Source organism: Diaphorina citri, unplaced genomic scaffold (genome assembly GCF_000475195.1).
Source record: "Diaphorina citri unplaced genomic scaffold, Diaci psyllid genome assembly version 1.1 scaffold435, whole genome shotgun sequence".
NCBI classification, from domain to species: Eukaryota; Metazoa; Arthropoda; class Insecta; order Hemiptera; family Psyllidae; genus Diaphorina; species Diaphorina citri.
This window is the reverse complement of record NW_007377870.1, coordinates 159,290-186,684: the sequence shown is the minus strand read 5'-3', so window position 1 is coordinate 186,684 and position 27,395 is coordinate 159,290. Positions and strand designations below refer to the sequence as shown.

The 27,395-nt window shown below is 33.2% G+C and overlaps 1 protein-coding gene across 4 annotated transcripts in view; it reads left to right on the top strand.

The window, feature by feature from the left end:
* The window catches only part of LOC108252350 (visual system homeobox 2-like), a 49,254-nt gene that overhangs the window by 1,698 nt on the left and 20,161 nt on the right, over window positions 1–27,395 (top strand). For 2 of the 4 annotated variants that reach the window (XM_026823314.1, XM_026823313.1), the window contains exon 2: window positions 22,979–23,035. The exons of 1 other annotated variant lie outside the window; for it this stretch is intronic. In XM_026823314.1, coding sequence (XP_026679115.1) covers window positions 22,979–23,035 — 57 coding nt within the window. The remainder of the gene's footprint in view (window positions 1–22,978; window positions 23,036–27,395) is intronic. One more of the 4 variants, XM_026823315.1, reaches the window with a different exon arrangement.

Genomic DNA, 27,395 nt, shown 5'->3' with positions numbered 1-27,395 from the left:
GCGGCGAGATATTTTTTTTTTAAATTTTTTTTTCTTACCTTTTTTTTTTTTTTTTTTTTTTTTTTTTTTTTTTTTTTTTTTTTTTTTTAACAAGTTTCCATTTATATTTGATTGACAAAAAACTCAGAACATACATTTTTGTTGAAGACATTTTAAATCAGCAATTCAGGTTGTTAAGATATTTTCCTGTTAGGACCCCTTCTGCTATTGATTTTGTCTTGTAGGATTTTCTGGGGTTATTTTGATTTTGCCTAGTATTGGATGAAATCTACTAACTTGAATTTCAAAGCAGTTTTAGTGGAGGTGTGCTTATATTCGTGTAAGCTTAACCCATCTTTTGGGGTTGCTTGCCCTGTACACATAAGCCTCAGAGTGGGTTTTTTGCGTACGGAGTTCTGTGTTGAGCAAGAACTTCACTATTGATCTTACATAGAATCGCAGATTCTTGTTTCCTCTAATTTCCATCTAGGAAAGTTTAAATACAACTGATGCGTTCAAATTAATAAGAACGAAACGCTTCTTATGCTGTTCATAGGTGTCTGGCTAAAAAATATCATGTTTTGAATGTCTTTAACTTTTTTTATGATTCATGAGGTGTGTTTGGAATAATTACCTATCTGTCCTTTATTTTATTTTCAAAGTTCGTTGCTTGTAAGAATTATTTGATGAAACGAAATAAATAGGTAGGTATTAATACTAATTAAAAGATTCATATTGAGTTTGTTGGATATCCTATAAGAATGAAAAAATATCTACTAAATTTCAGACTAAATACCCAACTAATACCTAATATACAGATGAAGAAAAATCATTAGGTGCTCAATTCAAAAATAATGAAAAAAAAAATCTGTAATATACATCAGTAATTTCAGTAGTAATAGGCATTGACATAAAACTCTAAAAGAATGTCTGAGGAAAATAATCAGTATGAAAGGAAGAAAATGTAGTCATTAATCTTGAGAGTTAGCTGTAACTAATCTGTCAAGGTGGATACGCCAATTTTCAGAATGAAAAATGAACTAATTGAGAAGGAACAGCAGAAAATTGTAAAAAGGTGAATAAATAAATGAAGTAATCCTACAAGCTAACAACTTAATAGCTGTGGTAAGTTTTACACTGTTGACGATTCACCAACAACAAATATTAGGGGAAAACGAAATAAAAGTGGGAGAATTTTTTAAACGACGTGTTAGAAAAACACATTGTATAAAATATTCCCTTCCTACTCTGTATTGTGAAGAGAGAAAAAAATCACCCAATCATATTAAAGCGAATTGTTAAATAAAGATAGTAAAATATGAAGGGGGAGAGAGATTGAATGCGCAAGGGGGGAGCCTAAAACTTAAGATAATAAGTAAAAACACACAATTGATAATATGAAGGGGGAGAGAGATTGAATGCGCAAGGGGGGAGCCTAAAACTTAAGATAATAAGTAAAAACACACAATTGATTTTTTTTTTCTTCTGCCCCTCACATGATTAAGTAAGGGATATCATGGGCATGTACCTCCATTCATCCCTTTCAATTTGTTTCCACCCTAAAACTCATTTGTCCACGCCTCGTGGATTTTATATCCTACAGTCTTTTACCGGGCTCTTTTTAACGCGGTTCTATGAAAAAGTCGTAATATTTTATTTCTCTATGTAAAAAAGATAAAGGAAAAAAAAAAAAAAAAAAAAAAAAAAAAAAAAAAACAGTTGCATTTGTCTAGGGATTGTGAACTGAAATATTGTCCAATTCAAATGAACCCCCTGTATTGATCACTATATTATTCAATGAATCTCATCAGTTGGTGCCATAGGTAATGTCTGTGTGTGTATTTCAAAAAATATGAAATTGTTCGCACCATTTTGATGAAGGTTAATATTTGCATTAATAATATTAAGCTGCCAAGGTACTTCAAGTTTTAGAATTGAAACGGTAAACATAGGAAACTATTTTTCTCCAGATTGCAATCTGAACAAATGTTCTTGCAAAAACACTCAAAGTGGGATACTTGCATGTTCCATTATTAGACCAAATTTACTTACACAATTTCAATGTATGTAAGAAATTGTTACAAAGTAGAATAACAAAAGAGTAAGACGTGGTTAATGTTTAGACCATAATATTCTAAAGGGTCGAGCGATAACCTATAACATACTTTAATTTTAAAATTACCCTGAGTAATATTGGAATTATGTCGAATCTCAAATGCTTTTAAAGCATGAAATTAAAAAAAAAGAGCCACAATATTGAGGTAAAAGATGTTTTCGTGATTAAATTGTGGTTCAGTGATGTAGAAATCAAAGGGTTAAATACATTTTGAGACTCAGAGGGTTAACAGAAATATTTTTTCTTCGCCGTAACCGTAAAGTAAAAAGTAAAAATATACTGTCCAAAATTATGTGTTAAATTCAAGCTATCACCACACATTTCCTTTTGTTCAGGAGTTCTGGCGAAACTTAAAGGGACCCCCCTACGGAATCACCGAAGGTCATCGAGTCCAGAATATAGGTAATGAGAAATTTTACTTTTTATGTGTTGAACATTTGACTTGACTAGGACTCGAACCACCAGCCTTGACTTACGAAGTTCACTATGCCAATCAGTACACCACTTAGGTTGATGTCTCGGGTATGCACTACTTAGGTAATTTCTCCATCCTCGTTCAATTATTTCAATTTTGATTTAATCTGAATTTGTAATTTTAAATACCTAGCTTATTGTTAGTGGATGTGACCATCTCACTGGGTATCCTGAATTTGAGAATTTGTGTAAGCGCCCGTTATCTTTCTGGATATGCAATACGCAATACAAATAAGGAAATAATTCGGAAGCTCTTGCGTATCAATAAAACAAGAATGACAGGAAATTTGCCTGTCTCTTTTACTTATGTTATAGGTACCTAATTCGTAGTATCTTCATCACATGACAACCCAATAGAAGATACCTAGCTGCCATGAGTTCATTAATTTTAGAGTTTGTTTATAATAACATTTTAAATCATGTAAAATAGAATCATAAGTTGATGAAGTGTCTCAATACAGTGAGGATTAGAAAATGGACAGAACAGACTTCTTAAAAAATATATTATGTTAAGCAAAATTATTTAAATAATAACACATGCACCTAGGTATCAATAGGGTTTGGTAATAGGCAGAAGAGATCTTTCAAAAAGTTTCAATCACAGGAATTAATTTTTCGGGCTGACTGGGCTTTTTTTTAGTCTTATTACAAGAAAATTGTGCTCCTTATTTGTGGGAGACTGAGTCATGATTCTAAAACATAGGGGAGAAACTATGATTTTTTTTTTATCTCTTGTTGAGCCGCCGTTTGTAGCTGATGGAATCTTGTCAATTATACAACATAATATTATTATGAAATATTTAACAAATCATTCTTTTTTTTTTTAATCTTTGCTATTTCAAGGAATAAAAGGACTTGGATCAGAGCTTAACTCCATACACAAAAAGTCCTGAGGCTTAGGTGTAGGGGCAACTGCCCCAAAACATGGGTTAAACTTATACGAATCGAACTCGGATCGAGCGGTTTAAGTGTTCATCCGTTTTTGGCGATCAAGGAAAAAAAAAAAAAAAAAAAACACTTACAGGGAATTTCTTAACAAATAATACGAGTAGTCTGTTTACACATGAATATCATCTGTTCGCACATTATTTGGATGAAACCATGAATAAAAGCTCGTGATGGGGCAAGTAAAACATACATAAGTATATGAGAAAACACATATAGACTGGGGATAACGAAGTTCAAAAATTTCGAAGGCGAAAATAATTTTTATTTCCATGTCTCTCTAGATTGAAGCGAGAGAAAAGGGTTGAAAAAGAAAATTATTTATATGAATGTATATGTTCAGCCAAAATTACAAAATTATATACCTTAAAACAATGTTAGAAAGGGTGAAGTTGTGCTACTCATGTGTGGAGTTTACTGTTTGTCAAGGCACAAGGGTTCGTTACTTACTCCCACCCTGCTACATTGCGCAACATTGTGAATTACCTACCCAACAAAAATCCTAGACACACTCGAAATGTCCTCAAAATTTAGACTTGCAAAACATGAACGGGAGATTTTTTGAAAAATTGGACTTGAAAGCAAATCAAAAGGTGTTCGTCTAAATTAATATTATCTTTATTTTTCACACCTTTACTCAATGTCCCATCTTTCTACAAGGTACACAATGGAAACAAGAAGATAGCTAAATCTCGCACAAGAAGATAGCTAAACACAAGAAGAGTATCTTAGCTTGATGTACCTACAAAGAAAACTCTAGCAAGTAATAAGTGTAATGATAATGACTTATCCTCAAATTTCCACAGAGAAAATTTTCTTATAAATTCTACTAGGTATGTCTACATTGTACGTGAAGTTAAGATTTTAAATGAACACTAGGCTCATATTATCACAGGGCAACTATTGTTAGTATTTACCACTTTGACTGAATAGGATTAGAATTTCGGGATGCCTTACAACCCCCCACTATGCATCTTCCTGGACCATCTTCTCCATGAAGCCATCAAGCAAATCAAGGTTATTTGAACCTGAATAATTGAAATAATAGCATTCTAATGCTTCTTTTGCAGTGAATAAAATTACCCAGATCAGATCCCTATCTACTGACATATTCCTGGAAGATGAGAGGTTAGGTTAAAGAGTGTATAAGTTGTGAAGTGAAAATTCCAGACAGGAGAATGAGAGAGAGAGAGAGAGAGAGAGAGAGAGAGAGAGAGAGAGAGAGAGAGAAGGAGAGGGAGAGGGAGAGAGAGAGGAGACTAAATTGAAATTTTAATTAGCATAATATCAAACACTTTTTTTCTGAAAACATTTTTCACACTTCCACATAAAGGAGAGAAAAACTCTGATTGTATAGAGAGAAATCTCTATACAAATGTAGAAATCTCTTCTCTCCCTCTCTCTGTCTCTCTGTTTCTCTCTCTCTCTCTCTCTCTCTCTCTCTAAGTCTTTGGATGAAAGAGAGGAAGAAAAAAACCTGCATGGTAAAGAGCGAAGTAGGAGTGGACTTCAATCCTTGCAATGAAATTACCAACGCTCAAGGAAAAATCAAGGAACAAAGAAGTATTCTTCCCCTCTACTTCCACACATTGTTGATCATTTTGAATTTTTACCTTTAAAAATAAAACAAATGCATGAAAAAATTCAAAAGCCTAGGGCAAAAAAAGTCACTTGAGAAGATCATAGGGACACTTTTGTCTCACTACTCACTTCATAGGTATAAACTACCCAAAAATATGAAAAATGTAGCTAAAACTACCAACACACATTCTTTTCAATTTTCCCTAAAACTTACAATAAGTATTGAAACAATGTGAATATCTGAATATCTCATCCATTTTGGAGAGAGCTGTATATGCATGCTATAACACAGACAGCAAAAGACCTATTCAGTCAAAAAACCATGTAGTGAAACAGTCACTTTCAAAAAGACAGATAGAAGGGAAATTTTACCATGCTAAAAGTCCAAACTGCTTCTGCCTAGTCAAAAATCAATATACGACTTCAAACAAGTCTTCGTTTGAACTTCTAACAATGTCAGGGGAAGTTTTTGGATTGCCATAAAGGAAAAAGAGTTCACTGTTTTGCATAAAGTCGAACAACAATGGTGTTAAAAGATCGTGTTTTATAATGAGCCCAGGACTTGTGAGGGAGCTAGGGGGCTGAGATATACAGTGTCCTTCACAGAATAACCTTATTATAGCTTTATTCAGAGCAGGCACATTTGGTTAGACTCTCATGATGGGTCACTTGATCAGAGAGGTTATTATACCTCTGATGAAATGAGACCCGCAGGAATCCAGGAATGGAAAGACCTTTGCCCAAAGTTCTGCAAAGAACTTTAATAGAGTTAAAAAAAGACTCCCCATCTTATTTCAGACCTCAAAATGACCGATAGCTCCCTGTAGGAGTTCAGGAAACATGTTCGATAGAGCCTTCATCATTTTTATGTCACTGGCTATTTGATACACCCTGTATAGAGAGATCCACACTTTTACTAAAAAAAAGTTTTAAAAACACAATGAACTCTTGATTCCATCTCAACACGTCTCTAAGTATGACGTCATGAAAATTAATTAAAGAAAATTTTAACTTAATTAATGTTGATATAAACAGAATATTACGTCTTCACAAAAGATGCTGAAAAAAAAAAACGTTTCAATTACCTACCTACCTACCTTCAAAAATTTTGGGAGAGAGAGGAGAGAAAGAGATAGAGACTAACTTCATAATAAATTATTTCTGTTTCTATATTATTTAATAATAATCGTAACCATTTTAAGTAACAAATTTTTAAATGTCTTGGACAAAAACAGGTTCGAGATTTTCAAAAGCCGACTGTAGAAACTATGTACCTATTTTTCTAGACATTTGTAGTAAAAATTCAATCCTCCTGTTGTTTTTGTTTTTTTTTTTTTTTTTTTTTTTTTTTTTTTTTTTTTTTTTTTTTAATAGGTACCTACCTAATTCTGGATTAAAAGCATCGAATTAAAAGTCAACATTTTAGTACTTATTACCTCAGAAAAAACTCCCAAGTCTTCGAAAAATTAGATAGATGATTGCTGATTACTTATACACATACTTTTTGAAACTTACTTTTTTTTAATTTTGTGGTCTCCACTTCTAGATAATAGACTCCTGGCTTTCAAGTTCTCTTTAGGGAGAATAGACAAAAGTCTTATCATCAGAAATGACCTCAAATGTAGATACGCAGCTATATTACCTAATTTATAGGTGAATAGTTCTCAAACATTGATTTCTGAATGAGCATAGCAGGCACTAATTTTAGGCACCCCTAACCACTGATAGAATGACGCGTGGTCTGAACCAAATATTTGACCACCCAAAAGACCGACCGTAGCAATACAATGTTGCAAATCAAATGAGCGGCTCAGAGCCGAATGTGACTAAACATTTTTGAAATTTTGAATGGTAGGCAAATTTGGCTCTGAACTGTTCAGATCTCTTTGAGGTTTTACCGTCCAGATAACATCGTAATAACATGTAATGAGGATTAGATAATAAAACACTACTATGTAAAACGAGGTAGCAAAAATCTATGGGTGATAAAGGTATATAACTATAATTATTTTCATTAGCAATGCAATAAATACAGATTTTTATTGCTGTCAACACTCAGTTTTCTGCGACTGGAACCTCTTTCGCTTGTTCAACTAATCTTTACAGCAAAGTTGCTTTCACGTACCGATCAAAATGTAAAGGCCTGATCCAAATTACAATTCAACAAAAAGTTGTAGGTACACATTATGACTTAATCTAGGGATTACAATGTTTGCTGAAATAGTTACCCCTTGGTTACTGAAACAAGCTCAATATAGCATTTAAACTACATCATTACAAACAACCAAACAAGGGTAGAAAATAAATTCAATCGGAGGTACAAATTTTACCTCAAATTAAATAACGAACTTGGCGACAAACTGTGGAATATTCCAGACCGAATAAATAGCATTCTACGGAAAAGTCAGACACAAGGAGTATCGGAACTCATAGGCTTTTTACATCCTGGAAAATGGAAACAGGGAGAATAATTTGTTCATAAATGATATGAAAACTCCCCGCTCCTAAACAGAAGGGTACTAGGGGGTACAGAGGAGTTATTGGATATATCCTGCCATAACAAAGGTAATCATATTTAGGTATCTAGATTTTCTACAAAGTTATGTTATAAATGTTCAATTACTACAGTTAGAATTGTAGAGACATCATCGGTAATAGCTCGAAGTATAGTTCATTTCTTAGTCAAATTTAGTGGTACTGCTGATGGCATAAAACTTGTAGGCACTGACTACTGAGAATTTGATGTAGTAATCTCCAGAAGCAAGTGATGCATCAATGATATATAATAAAAAAAAAAAAAAAAAAAAAAAAAAAAAAAACGGGTAGGTGGTAGCTGGTAGCACTCCTTGTTAAACAATTTTTTAACTCTTGAGCAAAGTTGAAGATATTGTGTTAAGATTTTCAAGATAACATTTTCGTCATGATATTTTCAACCACTTGTTTTTTTTTACTCCTTCTTTAGGGTGTAAAAAGTAACTCTTTCCCCCTTCTATATACAAATAAAGAATGAGTAGGGAAGTACCTACAGTCACTTACCCTTTAAGGTTAAATGCAAAAAGGAGCTTTCACAATTTGAGCGGTGACCAATGTTATTATAGGGTTAGGTTAAACGCAAAAAGAGTTTTCACAATTTGAGCAGTGACCAGTGTTATTATAGGGTTAGGTTAAACACAAAAGACAAGTACAAAAATAATAGCAATAGCGTTCATGTTCAAAGTTTATTCCTATAGGCCTATAGAAAACAGAAGTTAGAGCATACTGTTATAGCATAGGTACAGTTATTTTTGGTCACCCTGTTCGTTATATACTTATTTGTTTACTTTATGGTCTCAAGTAAATAGGTTCAATCTCAGGCACCGGGGACGCAACTTGGATGACCTTTTTTTGAGTTGGGACCCAAACCGGATGATTTGGGATTCTCGGACTCATCTGGTTCCTCCCCAATGTTACTAGATTCCTTCACCCAAATCGATTTATTAATCCTTTTAACTACCCCTCATCCTCATTTACTTCTAGCACATATATTTTGCTTAGGCATCACAAACATTTTGCTCTTTTTCTTATTCTCCAACACTCCAACATTTCTATACAAATTACGCAATTCCTTGGAATATTATTTCGTCGAAGTGTGTAGTACATCTCGTTTTGATTGTATAATTAGGGGCTCAGATTCTGTAAAAAATTCAAAGTGTGAAGAGCTTTTATATTGCAATAGAAAAACGATTACTTAAGGGTTTAGTTTAGATGACAGGCTAATTATTGTTCAGTTTTTATCAACACCTGGTTTTTTCTCACTAGTGGTGCTAGATTCCTCGGGGTGGTTCAATGAATATTTTATTTCAAAGTCGTAATGTCCTCTTTTTACATAAAGATTCAGAACTTCACGTGTCTGTTTGTTTGTTCTTTCACATTGACGAAATCCCAAGGAATATCATATTATGGATCCAAAATTCAATCCTTGGGCCTATCTTTGACCCAATATTACCCAAAAATAGAAGCCATAAATTTAAAATTAATTAGTGATCCTGACCCGTCAGATTAATATTTATAAGGTAACTTGATCAAGCATTAAAAATGTACCAATTTTATTTTTTCTGCGTACAAAAATTGAGATATTCTAACTATATTTTGTAACATTTTTTTATTTATTTTTCACTCTCTAAAATCCCTCTTTTAAGTAAATACTGGAAATAATTAATCAATCTGAAATGTGCTGTGCTAAATAATCGTAATTGCAAGCAATATTTTCAACCCCAACATGGTACATTTATAATAGTATTAATAGTGGGGATTTACGTTTTAGTTAGATGGTATAATAGCCCATAAGCAGATAATTATGACTCGTTACAGTCAGTGACTCTTTTTTACTGACACAGTCGGTGCCAAATCTTTTTCAAAAACGCGTTCAATTCAAATATTTGTGAGAGAACAAAATTAGAAAAGAACTCTCCCAATCATGAAATGAAAAGTTAAACATTACTATTTTAACAAATTTAGACCTTTAAAATGCCAAGCCTTTCCTGAGCTATGGGCTTTTTCTGACGACTGAAATTGCTGATAAGAAATACCCACTCAAGGAGCAGAAACTCTAGAGCTCAGCGCAAGGAGAATATTTACCTATCTGCCTTCAGTATTTTCGTAGCGCAACTGTATTCTCTCAATTTGCAAAGGAACTGGAAAGGGCGTAACACTACTGTGGTCTCTCATTATGGGGAAAGTGAGTAAGTGAGAGACCCTGTATTTCGATTATTTTACGTTTTGTTGTATAGCGTTTGGTACTGGCGATGGCGTGTTAATATTTGGATGCTAGATACTAGCGCAGATCTCAAATTTAACGCGGTACAAAACGTGTTGAACAGAAAAGTCAATTATAAAATATCTACACTTGAATCTACAACATAGTTAATAAATAATTAATTATCGAGGATATTTTTTGAATAAAAGAAGAGTAATTATGAAATACTCTGGCTCTAGAATTAATTAATGAAAATTGAGCAGAGGTACGAGTACAAATAGAATAATGAATCTAATTCAAATTCATTAGTAAATCTCTCTCGGAGTTTCCTATTAGATAAATAATGGGTTCTAGCTCGTTTCGATTAAAATACTATTACAGGTAATGTGGTATTATAGTAATATGTTACAATCTTCATATATGTAAATAAATAAAATAATTAATTCAGGTCAATTCGATGAAGTCCATAATATATTATAATTGAATGATATTATTGATCAAGAGTATAGTTATTAAAAAAGCTACATAGACTCTTGGGACCTGCAGTCGAGAAGGTCCCATTTCTGTGCCTTTTATCTCGTTGTTTTATTGGTTTGATGTTACTATGACACTTTTGATGATGGCGTAATTTATTTTAATTTCCTCACTCGTTAATCCTTTATCAGGATAATCATTTTATTAGGTTTCTATTAAATTGGGTTCTTTTCGTTTGCACTGTATTAGTGGATGTGCCTTTTTTCCGGATTTATGTAGGTGTCTGTGTTTTATCAAACCATATCTGTGTAATGAGAACTATGTGTATGTATTAGGTAATGTAGTTTCCACGAAATATTGTGGTTCCTTCTCTATTTTTTAATGCCACAGAGATTTGCTCTTTGACCAACACAATGTACACCCCGTAGAGAAAGATGTGTACCACGTTAGTTTTTTATTCATATAATATCCCATAGAATTCCTACTGAATGAAGGAGAGTATTAAGTATTGTTCTGACAAAACAATAAGGACTTTACCTTCTACATTTTACTTCTCTTCTTTGTTTATATACATGAGCTAAATATTACCCTTGTACCTAGTTCTATTACATAGAAATAGAACATAGCGCAATTTTTACATTTATTTCCAATATTATTTTTATTTATTCTTCATTCAGTTATTTTTTTTTTATTTTTATCTAAATTTCAGAACAAACAATAATTAAAAGACTATTTCTGCCAAATCAAAAGTATAGGATTTCACGAAGAATGCTGTAGGTACTTCATAGCAAATTCTTAAATTACATTAATTGGTAGGAAATCTGGAATTTGGGTCAAGTTGATATCTAAATTCAATGATTTTGTTGGAAATTGATCATTTCTTTCAAAATATTTTGAGCCCAACTTGAGTTTCAAGACCTCTTTATTGTTTTATCAATGGGTAACCTAATGGTACCCAAATATTCTCTTAATAATTTTATTGGTAGATATCAATGCCCATTCATACATTCTCTCTAATTATTATGTTCGATGTATTAAAAAAAAAAAAAATACCTAGCTGTTGAGTAACATTGTTTTCCAACTGTGTGGCAAAACGATTTAAGAGGTACCTACTTACATAAAATCTGTCAGCTAATTAGACAGACAAACTAGTATAGAAAATAAATTAAAATTGGATTCCTACGATTTTTAGCCCGTCCTTCCTTTATTATTACGATAGTAATAACAAAAGGTATAGTGGACGGGCTATTGTATTCGCTTTGGTGTCGTCTGTCTGTCTGTCTGTCTGTTCCCATGGAAGGACTTATCCAAACCTGGTCGACCTATATATCAAATGAAAGGTCTTTTTGCCCGAACACGAAAGTGGTGGTGCAAATTTTCATATATTTCATTAAAGTTTCATATATTTGTCAAGTGAAAACATAGTACATACCTATCATTCTTTGAATAATAATAAATAAATTAGGTAGGTACTGATTTTCTTTGACCACGATCGAATAAACTACGGGCTAAAAAATTCCCGGAGGGACGGGCCCTGCTTGTTATTTTTAACCACACAAACCCACATATTTTACGGGAAAATGATTGAACTATTAGGCTCTGGAAGGTGGTAATATTGATCAAAATTTCGTCTTTTGATAAATTGAATATCCCTTGTGTCCACTTCCATTGCCCATATTCACTGTCTATAATTATCAGCTATTCATAGCTTCCCATTTCTGCGTTGGATACTCCTTTCATTTCAATTCGGAAAGGTTAAAATGTATAATTATATAGTTTGTCACGACATGGCTAATGGTTTCAAATGGATGGAGTCAATTTATTTCTCCAATACAGGTGTATAAACTCCCATCACGAACAAACTTGTTTCTTATTGGTTAAAATGTTTCATTTTTATTTTTTTATTGTTTAATGCTCACAGATGCGTGCCGAGTAAAACTGGAAACTTCCTACACCTGGGGATATTCATGAAAATGGTAGCCAGTTTAGAAATTTTATGATGTTCTTGTTATTTTATTTATTTGTGTGTACATCGACTGTTTTTTAGGGCAAGGAAACAGCTCCTGTTGTTTACGGTGTTGTATCTGTTAGAACTTAGGGCTTGTCTATTTCGTGTTGGGTTTATTCTTACTTGATCCAGCAAGAGGCAAAATACGGTCCACTCCCCTCGAACTTTGAAAGTTCTCTTAGAGAGATTACTTCAAGTTTCTTTTGGGGGTTCTGTTTATAATTTCCTAGGACTGGGTAGTCCCCTTCCGAGACTGCTTCATTCGCAGGAGCTAGTTTGGTATCATTGGTCACCTACAAGTGGTCAAATAAATCAGGAAGGCGAGGCTTGAAATCCTGATTGCTACGGTCAGTAGAGAAGGGGACTCTGAAATTGCCAGCAATTGACTTAATTTTCAATATCCTGCACACATCAACACTTCAGTGGACCAATTTATTGAGCTAAACAACCAATCATAAATCCTGTGTAGGTGTTAACAAGCTTTTCATTTCAGTGTATCATATTTAAATTATTTGTTAAATCGATGATAAATTTCCTGGTTTAACTCCATGACAAATAGGTTCAATGAGTTGCTAAATTTCTTGGAAAACTCTTCAAAGAAGGAGAACTTGAAATTATCTCGTAAACTCTTATTGAGTTTACTTACTTACCTAAAAAAAGAAGAAGAAAAAAAATAGGACTGGAGGAGGAACTCAGAATATTTTTTTATTAATCGAGATCACTTATTGTTATTAACGTCCATGTAATTAGGGCTAATGTATAACAGACACCCTTTATTCGATTCAAACATTCAAAGTTGCCACCCAGTATTGAAATAAAAACACGTGTCGTACATTTGGTAGGTACATTGTACCCTGTAGTAACATATGACTTCAAAAACACTTTGTGTGAAAACGAAGAACCAAGAAAATGGACTTGGACTTGCACAGAACTTTAAAGAATCCCATACACTGATGAAATTTTATTTTCTTTTCGGGAGACAAATATGACCTTTGTTGGTATGGACCAAAGGTTTAAACCCATGTGAAGAGGCACATTGATCCAGATAATATGTGGGTACTACTAGGAATAAGATTTGATAGATTGGAACTAGATTCTACTCCTATACGAATAGAATTATGTTTTAATTTATTGAAAGGTATTTAAAGGAAAGAGTAGGTACTACCTAAAAGAAATAGCTGAAAACCAAATGGAACTCTAGACTAAATTACTTAGGTGATATTTGAGAAGCAAGCACCCAGCAGAGTAAGGAAAAGTAGAGATCTTTTTCCAAGCAACCTTTCTGCTTCTTAACTCTTCCAACTTTGGAGCTTTAGAATTATTGACCGTCTCGCAGCACGACCCATCTCAGCTTGATAAAAACACATTAAGTAAATTCTCTAATGAGAGTAATAATTAATTATAAAATTTTCAACGAAAATTTAATTTTCCTCCCAGAAAATATTGTGGAGCGAGAGACACTTACAACTTTTATGTTTTCTGGAAACTTTTCAACTCCCCCAAAGTTTACTATTGGGGTATTTCAGTATGAAAATTTTCTTATTTAGTGTGTTCACATTGTTTATTTTATATGTTCCTCTGTGTCTTCTCTATCTTATTAGGAGTGTGTCTACAAACTAAGAAACAAAATGCAGTGAAAACAGCTCCATACAAAAGAGGTAAATTCTGCATAGTGTGTATTTGTTTGGTCTTGCTTAGTGATGAAAGCTATGGTATTTCATCTGTGACAATTTCTAAAAACATTCCCTTGTGCCTATACAATACACAAGTTCGAAAATGTTTCTCTTCAGCTCATTCCTCAATCTTTGGGGGTAAAGATCCTAACAGCAGCGATTAGTAATCTTATTGTGGGCTGATAAACCTTTAAAATGTACCCCTGTTGTCCTCTGTCAAAAGCATTGATTCATAATCAATATTCAATCGTTCGATTTATATGACATCGGCTTTACTTTATTTCTTTTCGGATGGGATTCATTTCAAAAATCTATCACTTTCACAGTATCTACACTATCTACAGAACGCTTAAGTCTTATCTTGTTAGCAAGATCTTTTTCAACTCTTACACCATTCACCTGTTTTTTCTTCACGAGATTATTTTTATCTTGATTTGATCTTTTCTGTCATAATATTAGGAGGGATTGAGGACATTATATGAGGATTATGACACCCGAATTATTTGCTGGCTTAGTGTTGTAATATCTAAGTACTTCTTTTCCTATAATTTTATTATATTAAGTATGAATCAGGATATGATTTCCGGTAAGGTTTTTTAGGCAACATCAAGTGTATTCATAGGAAAAGGATGTAAATATGAAATTGATAATCGTGTAGGATAAATTAATTTGTTTATATCCAGGCTTTCTACAAATGCTTATCTGATGTTTACTTTTTTTACTACTGGAAATCGAATCTCAGCTCACCCCTGTATTATGATTGCAAGGCGGACTAAGGTGAAATCTCACATTAGTATTATTAGTAATAGATTGATAGATAGCCTTGAAATCTATTAGCTAAATATAGCACCAAATGAAAAATGGCATTGTTTGCTACAAGGTTATATGTCCAAATGATACAATTCAGTAGAGGATACATTGGGAATATTGGGATGTCAAATATTAGTTCTCGATCGTGCCTTATATAAAAATATAATATTTTATGTATAAGATAAGTGCTTTCTTTGGTAGATGATAACTTTAATCTATTGATAGACTTATTTGCTACATTCGTGTAAGTAAACGTATTTTTTACGATTAAATTTACTTGGCCAATTTTCAATTTCGTATTCAGGAAATTTTGGGAAAACTGAGAGAAGAGTTGTGCCATGGCTTAAAATAAACAATGTAGATGTATTATTATAGAATGTTAAATTATATTTTGTATAAAATAATTGAGCTTGACAGGTTTGATTAGGTGGGATAGACTCTTCAGACCTAGTGCGAGAACTCTAACTGACTTCAAAATAGATATACTTACCATCAAAGTACATTTAATCATGGAATCCTACTCCTATGTGTTTGACATTGCAAGGCTCATTTGCTGAAATGATACAAGTTTATTGGAAAGGAATGAAGACAAGCTTATCATCGTTGGGTCTCCCATTTTCCCTTTTAAATGGGAAATCATCATTTTCCTTCTGGGTATGAAGAGGCTCAATTATGATGTTTGATACAGAAGGGTGGGCGTTGTTTCAACAATGGAACTCAGTCTCTAGTCTAATCATTTCTGTTACCTTCGTTGTTTTCTCACCTCCACTAAATAGGAGGTGAGATTGAAGAATTTGGTCTTGTGTTTTCCAGATAAAGTGGTTTCGTCAACTTCAAATCCCCTCCCCTCAAAATTGGTGATGAAACTTCATCAAGCAATTTTCTAGGCTTTCCGCGATTATATGTAGCTGATTTCTGGATATGTAAATTTGTAATGATTGTCTTTATGACGCCATTTGTGAAACTTTGCTTAGGTGCAATATTAAGATGATCGAAAGAACACGTCTCTTTCTTTTCTTCTCCACAATTTCCTATATAGGTGACCAACAATTCTTGACATTTTTTGAATGGCCACACTTATAACTTCAAGTTCTACAACTGAATAATATTGAATTTTCAGAAAGAATCGTGCTATCCCTTCAACCACATCTTGGTAGGTATTTAATTATGATTTTTTTTCTTACCTCGCTCAATTATACAGCATTAGAATTCAGTAATAAGAATCATTATCCAATTTTTCATTCACCAATGGTATAATTTCGTGTTAATTGACTCAGCAAGATTCTTTTGGGTGGGTCTACGAGTATATGGTGATCTTATTAAGTGAATAAAGTTGTTAGTTATGCTGGTTACTAGGTATCTCATAATTGGTAACATAGTGTGCTTTGGTAGTAGGGAGCTAAATCGTTAAGAACTTAAGTTGGTGAATGTTAGTGGAATATTTTCTAGATATTTTCTTGAGTGTTATTAAAATTATAGCACAGCATTGGTACGTAGCCACCATTAAGTAGATGTTTTACCTGCTTATTGTGATAATTATTATGAAATATTTTTCATTCCCCAATTTTATTCATAGTTATATTTACTGATTAGAGAACCTGACATATCAGAAGTAGCTTCTGCTATGTGTTATATTCTCACAAGGATGGACACACCTGTAATGAAATCTCAAGACTTGAAATGACAATAGGTACTTTAATTCAGGATGGTTCATACCCAGGTTTATGGTGAAATAGTCCAGGTGAAGTGACCCAACATTGGTATCCCTCAGAACATTGGTATTCCACCACCTTGTCTTGGTTGCACACTGCAATTCATTCTCAAGTACTTTTAACTTCTCAAGAGGGCACCCCAACACCCTTCTCAGATTTGATTGTGGAAAGATTACAAAGCTGTCAAAACAAATTAGATTGGGAGGACAGCCAGATATTTCCTATATCAGGAGGTTAATCAAATAATTATATAGTTAGTTGTCACAATATTTTATTGTACTCTACTCCCCCTTCATAACCCTTTGCAATGGAAAAAACGAGAGGCTCGTTTTAACGACTCAAATTACAGAAAGTGTGAAAGGAAATTTTTGAATAAATAGAAATGACATTTCTGTCAATAAATATTATAATATGGATATTAGTAGCTACCTAACTACTTAAGATAGAAATAATAGTTTTTGATCATAGAAAGACATGAAGAATAGCGCAATGCAATTCAGTTTCTTGGCATAAGGGTTATAAAAGTTTAAAATGTTAAAATGAATACAGGTAAAAGGTAATTGTATTTTGTGTCAGGAAATTTGAGATGACTGAAATCTGTAACGGTTATGGGTTGATAAGGAATGTTCTGTTTACCAACTTCATGCGGCTTGAAAAACTGAGAAAACTGAATAGATTTTCGGTAAGTAACCTCAGAAGGTTAGATATTTCTTGATTATTCACAACTTCCATCAACACTGTCTTAGTTTGGTACTACTAGTCGCTGAATTAGTAGCCAGTACTCTATAACTACTTATACTTAATCCATTGCTTGGGTTTGCCAGATGACTTGGTGACATGAAAAAAAAACTCAACTTACCACAATAGCAAAATCTTGCGTATCGATTTAATCAAAAGTAACTCCCTCGCAATGTACCCCGCTGATATAATGACGTTGACTTGACTTTACTGTTCTTGACAACCACAAAGCAATGGAATTGAATTATTTTTCTCTTTTATTATCATATTTAATACATTTTTTTTGTCACAACTTTACTCCCTCTTCTACCGATAATCGATTTGCCAGGTCTGTGGAAATTTGGAGAGACACATTTCAGATTCATGAATACCAGGTTGCCCTATTCCTCGTTCACAAATCAGAATTTATGTTTAAATATCCTAACTTTGCTGAATAATTAAATAAATAAATAAATTGCAATTTATATGCTGTTTAGATAGCATGGCATTGTGATTTGATTGAAAAAGGAGAAAATGTTTCTACTTTCAAACATAAATTTCTATAGTGCAACTAGTAGTGGATTGGTCTGATCTAGTAAGATCACAAGAATACCCAATATTATATTAACTAATTGAAGGGCAAAACGCAGTTGAGTTATCCCTTAGAAAAAAAAGAGGATACAAACATTTAGATACGGTTCTACCATGTTTTCAATTTAGAAAGAAGTCAGATCAAGCGTGAAATATTTAAAGAAAAAAAGTAATTTAAGATGTGTGCCGATTTTACGCATGGCCTTCTTGACTTTGGATCAATGCTTTGGTTGAATATGAGTGGCTCCGAAGACAAAATGGTTGCTAACTACTTCTATTTTTACGAAACTCCCATTTTTTACCTTCTACGGCAGACTGAATCAGAAAGGTGTTATAGATTCCGTATATTATTCATCAATATATTCTAATACTATTCCAGTGCTATAAGGTTGTGTACCAGAAAGTATTAATATCTTCTATCTTCTTGAAATCCAGTTATATTGACTTTGAAGTCAAGATAAATCCATTTTGTTTGAGTACCTATAGGCATGTTAAAAAGGAGATGATGAAGCATTGAGGAAGCTTAGCAACAAATCTTTACCTCTTGCCTTGTGCCTATTGTCAGCAGAAAGCGTCAGCAAAAGGAGCATGGCAAGAGGAAGTATAAGTGTGAAGCAAGGTAATATTGCTCCTAGGACAATAACAACGTTTTTTCCCTCTCTCCTCGCGAATGGCTTATTAAAATGATGTGTGTATGTGTCTTTTCAATGACTTGAAAAGCTTCATATTATTATCTAGTGCCTTTGCAGAAGTAAAATATTGTATAAAAGTAGAGGAGAAAGAAAGAAAATCCTCTCTTCCATTTCTCGAAAGCTAATAATGTAGTGTAGCTACGTGTGAGTTAGGATTAGGATGATTTCATTCTCTGTTCTGTTGTGTGTTGTGTATAATGTTACATTATAAACGAAAGAAACATTTTAGATGGATTTATTTATCATGTTTACGCAGGCACTTAGAAAGTTTATGCATGAAATTGGGACATTGGTTGAAAGTAATATCATTAAGAAGATGAAAAACCAAATAGAATAGAATAAGGCCAAAACTATTGGACCTGATGTTAAAATAGTATAAGAGAACAGAGAACATAGGTAAAATTAGAAGGAATCAAACTAACCGCAAAGAAAATAATTTTCTCTATACACGAAAAAGTGGTAGACAAAAGATAGGTACACACTTTGCCTAGAATATGACAAAAAATACGGTATAATATTATTTTCTACGAGTGGTTTGTGACCTCAAACTTTTACACCATTAACACAAAAAAATCTTACAAACTAATTCAAGGAGAAAATTTGTATTATTTTATTAAATTTTTAATGATTCGTTTACCCTTTTCACACACAAAACATTTGCTAAAAGGAAAATATTATTTCAATGTAGGTGTAGGTAGGTGTTATAATTATTTTATAAGGGAGGAAAGAATATTAACCAAAATTAAAATTAAACATAAAAAAGTACATAACAAAGTTAAGAATTAAAAGCTGTGAAGATTTTTTTCGACAAAAAAAGAGAATTAAACAGAAGGAATTTGAAAAAAAAAAACAGATTTTTGAGGAAAAAAGAAAGATTTAATTATTTAATTAAAGCACTCTCCTTTCAGTGCTGAACATGGTGAAATTTCAACAATATATAGCTTTGAAATGTTATTCTTAATTTTTATTGGAAAATTACACCTAACTCATATTCTAATAAGTCCAATACATAAATGATTTAATACCATGTAGGTAGCTATAGGTAAGTTGTACTCGTACATGAAAAATTTCCAATCTGTTTTTCAGTTTTGGGTACGTGTTCTTATTCCCCACATGCAACCCAGACAGGTTATTATCAGTAATCCTGTAATTTGAACATCAGTAATTTTTTCCTTTCTACATGTTTTCAAATTCCGTTCCTCATATATAAATCCTCAGAGACGACAAGGTAATGGGAATTTGAAAACAATAAAAACCCTCATATGTTTTGTCTGAAAACCTCTCAGTTCCAAAATAAAATATTCGACACTGAGCAAACGTATAAAAAAGAGAGAAAAAAAAGAGTGTTGCGAGTTTTTAATGAATTAAATTACAAAACTACCAGTAAATTTTCAAACAAAAGAATTAATTAAACTCAGTCCCTTCTTCTTTGCCAAAGGAATTTATTTGCAGTTAAGAATTCGCGAGTGAAATTTACTGAGCATGGCACGGAGTTAATTTTAATGCTTATTCTGTTTACCCCTCTCTTTGGAAAGCCTTTTACTCCTTTGATAATGCTGTTTTTTTTTTCAAATGAAAAGAGTCACTTCACTTTTCTTGTCCATCTATGAAGGTCAACTCTTTACTGTCTCTCTTGATAGTGTTATATAGTATACCTACCTACACTAATTTTACTGTCCACACAAATTAAAATTTCTCTCTCTCTCTCTCTCTCTCTCACTCTGTGATTCTCATTTTTTTTTTCATCTTTTCCCCCAAAAATAAAAATTTTCTCCCCCCCCCCCCCTTGGGTTCCCTTTTTTTTTTTTTTTTTTTCATCTTTTATCAATGTAGAACTTAGATATGTGGCAACCTATATTTTCTATTTCGAAAGTTCATAGTTCCGATGGAAGACAAGTGCATTACAAATGTACTCTACAAATTGGCATTACAAATTTATCTGAACTTAGGTACGCATTCAAATTTTGAACAGAGCTAAATGTAATCTCAGAAGCAAAAGGGCATTTTCTCTTCAATTCCCCTCTTTTCATTTTTTTTTTTTTTTTCTGGCCTTTGACATAATTAACTCGAGTTTATTAAAAGCATGAAAATGATGCACAAGATACATAATTATTTCTTTTATTGTGACCATAAATTTATTAATATTTAATTTTATTATTATCAATTTTTTGCAAGTATGGACATAGTTTCTGGAGACATATTATCATTGTGATTGGGGGTATTTGGAGTTGGCCTCTCAGCTATTTGTAAGAATAATATAAAAAAAAAAATAGAAAGTAAAAATCTACATACCTACGTACATACATATTTGTAGGTAAATATCAATAAAATACATACCTACCTATGTCAAATGTATAGGTATCAATAACAAGAAACTAGACTTTTTTACGTATGCAATGTGCAGCATTTATTGGATTACTTTCCTGATACGTTTAATTTTTTTCATTTTTTTTTTTTTCAGTATTATTATTATTTTCAAGATTACTAACTTTGTTTAAGTAAGGAGGTAAGGAGCTCCTCCTTACATAAAAAAATTTGACCCGATTACATTACTTTCCTTCCTATAGGATAAGAAAAGTAAAAAGTTTTTTAATTTAGTACCTAATGAATGCGTACCAATTTATAATAGGTAGTAGAAAAAATGGCAACCAATGATTTACCTACTTTCAGAATTTCCGTTTCCTCAGAAGGGCTAATCTTACAGCTTTTGATAAACAAGTGGTCGAGTATAGCTCTAGATTTTCACACTGGAGGTCCTAGGTTCAATGCCGCCGGTATCGCTCTATTCCCGCTCACGTAGGAAGCTTTAGTCAACTTATCAAGCTGAGTGTCATTGAAAAAAGGAATCGGGATGAAATTGGGAAGAAAAGGGAGAGGCGGAGATTTTATCTAACAATGAATTGAACATTCTCTATCTGGTACTGAACACGAATTTAATGGAATAATTGTTGGGTGAAAATAACTTTAAGAAGACAAGAGACGAGAGAGAGAGAAAGGAGGGAGAGAGCAGGAGTGTTATTGACATGAAATGTTTCAATTGAGTTTCGTTACGTTAGTTTTCCTTTCTTTTTTTTTTCTCTCTGTATCCTCCCCCCCCTCCCCTTTCTTAGTTCACCTACCTCTCTGTTTCAAACTGATGTGTGGGGCGTTATTAAAGTTTTTTTTTCCTCTAAGCATCATTATTAGAGGAGAAGAGAGAGAGAGAGACAAAAGAAAGGGATAGGGTTAAGAATTTCTGCACTTTCTGTTAAACCAGAGGTAAAACAGACACATCCACCATTGGATATTTCCCTAGTCTTTTACTGGTATCTTAACCAGATATTGTTTCGCAGCTAATATAAGGAATCTTGGAATTATAGATAAACACTTTCTACTATAATAGGTAACTGCTCTTTTCAGTTTCTTCTAGTATCTTGTGCCTATGTATGTTTTGGTTTCGGGTTCATTGTAGGTAATCCCAGTTATGCGTATTGCTTTACCGACTAGTAGACAACGGGAAAGTAATTAAATTAAATATCCATTCCTAACAGAATTTCTAGATCAGCTTTTAGGAAAACAAAAACTGCTATATTATTCTCACACTTCGCAGTCTTCTTGATATTCTCAAATTGGTGGATGTGCCAGAACAACCAAAAATTCAAAACTATTCGAAAGAGTAATTTCAGTTTGTCTCTTTATTTTACCATTCGGATCAAAATGTCATTTCCCCAATTATTCTACAATACGCTCAATTTTGACTTGTCTTGGACTTGACTCCAACCTCTAGATCCGAAGAACCACTTAACTACCAAGCTTGGTGTATTTTACTAATTACAGAACGCCATTAATTGACATTCCATTGAGCTCTCCGTATCACCGTATTGATTCTAATATCATTTGTGTACCTAAACCGTAATTATCAGCCAGACGTGAGATATCAGATTACCAATAATTGGAAATTTAATATTTTCATCTACCGAGCAATCGATGTGAAACGCAGTTTAGCAAATGAGTTGCGATTTCCTGTTCCTTTGATAAAAATTGTTTCGTAGCTGGAACGTTCAATACAATTGATTACGGGAGGTTTTGTTCTTTGAAAATTGAAAATTTGAACCAAATTTTATTGGGAACAGATTTCGGTATTGAGGATCTCTGATCAATTGTTTATTGGTTAGAGTGGAGCTAATTATATTTAGGTTTTCCAAATTGAAACCAATTAGAGACTTTTTTATTCACCTCCGTAATGTCTAAAGAATTTGTCAGAAGTATGTTATACATAAGTAGGTGTAATAATAAAGAATATCATGCCATCTTGCTCAATAATTAATTATTAGATTTAAAATTTGGAATCAAGATTGATTTTCATTGACGAGGCATTTTTGAGGGATCATAACCTTCATAGGTTTTTATGAGTAATCAAGACATTTCAGCCTTCATCATAAATAGGTATTCCATTCTTTAACTTTAATGCTGATTTCTCTTTTCCTTACAGGATTTTCACAGTTACAGAAAGGCAATGGTGGGTTCAATTCTGCGTCATGTTTAGCAAGTAAGTAGTAAGTTGTAGTTACAGTAGATTTTATCTTGGGTTTCGTGCTGAATATGAATTTCATGAATATGGTATCGTAATAGGTATATTATATATGTGTTAGAATTAGATAGTTAATTTTATTCTGAAATGCAAAGTTCAATCAAGCTATATTAGATCAAATTTAACCCTCACATGTGTCATCTCTGCAGCTTAGTTAACTTGTTCAAGAAATGCTCAAAAAAAAAAGTTTTTTTTTACTATTTTTTTCAATAGATCTCTTACAACTGGCACATTCCTTTCTTTGATTACTCCTTACCCTTCACCATGGAATGGCAACAATAAATATAATGAAAACAATTTCATCGCCAACGTCTCCAAATTAAATCTCAAATTTAATATTCATTTTCCCCTTTCAAGGTTTGCAAATGCAGCCCAAAAGAGGTGTTGGAGATGTATTCCTAAGCAACCACTTTGTTTAAAATAAATAAAAACAAAATAATGATGATGCCATAACAAACAACAGGGAGGATCATGATTAATTAATTCCTTGAATCAAAATTTTACTTTTATATAAAGGTAGGTAGGTACTCAGAAAAAGAGCAAAATATGTATACAAATTTATTTGATCTTCAAAGGGCGTTACAAGGACATTATATCGATGAACAATCCAATGACCGTTACAAGAAAGGATGCAAAAAAAAGGTCGTATACACAGGTAGTTAACATAAAAAGGTTGGAATGTAAGGTTCAGGATTTTAATGATAATTTGATAATTAGGATGAGAAGCTAACAAAACACGAAAGTCGAACCCGGGTCTTTCTAATGTCAGTCGCACTCTCGACCATTCAGTCTATATTTTGTTAAGTTTATGAATTAAATATTAGTTAATGAGCTTCTTAGGTTTGAGGCCATAGCGATGTTTCACTCCCTATGGACTTGAAAAGACGGGCGTTTCATCGCCTTTTTTAGTGATGAAACATCTGCTACACTGGACCTCTAGGGTCTGTGTCGTAGCATGTCCCGTCAAAGAAATTTTGAGATGGTTACTTAAGGAGGACAAATGGTTTTACTGTAGGCCAAAACCTAAATTAAGATTAAAGTCATCTGGATTTCAAATGTACCCCAGAAACTCCGAAATTCAAGAATGCAAGGTTACCTAAACCAGAATTTGCCACTGCCAAATCTTCACAATGAAACCTACAAAGTACAAAATTCGACTTGTGTTTTGAGTTCTATTTTTACACACAAGATCCAATTATAATAATTATGTATATGCGATTAGGTACATTCTTATAATTATGTAAGTAGATGAGATTGCAAATTTGTTTCCCCAAGCTCTAGGTACTTAAAGTCTTGTAGGGTTTCAAGATTTTGGAATTACCTAAATTTAGTTCTTACATACTTTACAACCCATTTTTTTTTTTTTTTTTTTTTTTTTTTTTTTCGTCTTCTTTTTGTATAAATAAAAGGGAATTTCAAATAAAAAAGGAAAAGTCAAAGGATAGAAAAAGAAAAGGACCTGAAATGTTATACCACAGGTTTAATGCAATTCCCCTCTTCTTTCTCCCACTCTCTTTGTCCCTCACAGATTAAGTTTTTTTTCGCTTGCTTGTAAGCTCTCAATTCCAGCGAGATTTCGTTTGATGTCGTTATGCAGCAGTCAGAAATACAGAGTGTTTCAAAAGTCCGGGGACCCTTGAATATTTTTTGAATGGCTAAAGACGGGAACCTGAAATTTGGCATATAGTTATTTCTTATAAAAAAACCATTTTTTGCAGTGGTTCTCAAAATTCTGTCTCTGCCAGTGGCGGCTCCAGGGGGGCCAACTTTAAAATCTTAAATGAGAACTCCCTACTTGTGATACATCATATCAAAGGTATTAAATAACGTAGTACTTTGGTATAAGATTGAGCTCGATCCGTCAACCAGGGCCGGAGTTATGGCCTATTCAATTTTTCATATTTCCATGTTCATCTGCCAATAGGGGAAGCACCAAAAATGGGAAATTCATATGGATTGGTGATTTGTGCTTCAAATAGGTTCGACTAATGGGTCATATTGAAATTCAGACCCAAAAATGAAATTTAGACTTTCGGCCCTAAGGCCTCAGGGGGTGAAAATGGATGTTTCGAAATTTTATTTTTGGGACCGAATTTCAATATGAATCATTAGTGGGACCTATTTGAAACACAAATCACCAATCGATATGAATTTTCCATTTTTGGTGCTCCTCCTATTGGCGGGAGAACATGAAAATATGAAAATTTGAATAGTCCATAACTCCGTCCCTGGTTGTCGAATCGAGCTCAAACTTGTACCAAAGTACTACGTTCTTTAAGACCTTTGATATGATGTATCACAAGTAGGGGGTTCTCATTTAAAATTTTAAAGTTGGGCCCCCTGGGATCGATCCTGGCTCCGGATAAAATTTGGCGACTATTTCAAAAAATGGTATTTGAAAAGATAAATCACTACCCTAAATTTCAGCTTCCCATCTTTAGCCGTTCAAAAAATATTCAGGGGTCCCCGGACTTTTGAAACACTCTGTATAGTTCTCTCTGTAATGAAATGATTAAGTGCTGAATTTTCTCATTGGGAGAAGGAGAAGCGTCTACTATGCAAGACCTCAGGATTCAGAAAATAAATCCTGGAAAGTATCAGGAAATTTTTGAGGGCTAAATCCAAAAATTCTACCTCGTAATATTTTTATTTGTTGAAAAAGGAAAAGTTCAATGGTAAATAAAGACAAAATAAATGCCTATCTAGCTATCTATCTATCTCCTTTTCTCTCTCTCTACCCTTCTCCTTATTATGTTCTTCTGCTTCTTGTTTAAATAATAAAAAAAAAAAATAAAGGAGCTTTAGAATGTTTTCATTCAATAAATTATCTTACAAATAAGAACTCCAAAAACAGAAACTCTTCTGTCCTCCAAAGTTAAATACCTACCAAACTTACGCTCTTATAAATGCGGGGGAATTCCGGGTGTTATGGCCAAAGCCACAAGGGTTGTAGAATGAAACAAACATAGTGTTCCCGGGGAAATTTTTGAAATAATTTTCCCAACAGCTAGCCTACAGCTAGAATAATAGAAAGGTCAGTGCAAAATTTAATAAGTCAACACTTGTGTTTAGGGATTGAACAGGTTTCTAAGACATTGTGGTAATTGAGATCTTGACGAGATGAAGTGCTGTTCTGTTGGTGTTAACTTTGACACCTCAGTTCTTTTCAGAACCAGGTGTTAAACACAGAGGTGTGAAAAAGTTGAAATACGATCTCTCAATTCAAAAGAAAGAAGTATCATGTCAAATAGAAAGGAAAAAAAAAAAAATGTTTTGCCAATTTCAACATTTTAAATTACAGAAAACGACCACTTTTCTCTCATTAACCCCAAGATTTGCCTCTGATTAATTATTTTAATTTGAATTACTCTCAGAAATATTCGTATGTCATCCATCATCAGAGTTTTAGTTTTGTCAAATTCAAGTGGTTTGTTATGAGAGTTGAGAAAAAAGTTTGCTTAATTTTTTCTTACTTAAGACACTCAGATGACAGCCTGAGGTCTGAAGGAATAGATCACTAATATAGGCATAATATTCTTATGGCTAATTCTTTAGGTATATAGGTTATTCATGAGCACAGTTTGTACTAAAGATCTCTCAGAAGAGATGTCAAGGGATCCTCTCCGTTTAAATTTCCAAGAATTCCTTCAGTTTGAGTGAAAAAAGGGACTTTGGGCCTTTAATATTAGTACTTTTTGGCCTTTTTTTTATTTTCCCTGGGACTACTTCCTCAGGACTTTTTGGCCTTAATTCATACGAATCGAATAATTTAATTCCATATGTCTAGTTTATTGTCGACATATTAGAAGCTTCTTTGGTACCTAACAATGTTCCCAGAAGTGTGAAGCAGTGGTTTCCATAGCTCCCAGGGACCACTCTATGTCATCTACGAGGAAGATAAAGACATGTTTATCTAAGACGAACCCCATCTGTCATGTCAGGTCCATTTCTTGTGTTTAGGCGCCGGGTAATTTCCGTTTAAATCTCACTTTCTGTTTCTCAGAGCTCTCTCCATATATTTCTCTAGAACAGAGAACAGATATTTTTCTCCACGTGATTATGTTATTGTTATTACAAGTTTTGTTTTCATTGTCTGCTTCTCCTACATCTTTTTGCTATACCTCCTCGTGTATTGAACTTGCACCTTTGACTCTGAATTGAAAATATGTATCGTAACTACTACCTAGTATATGTATACCTAGTATCTTTCTTTTCCTCATGAAACTGTATGCACCTCAAAGCTTTTTCTCAGCTTTTTGTCGGGTACCTTGGTTACATACCTATTGGTTTTTAAGTTGATTTTTTTTTTTTTTCCATG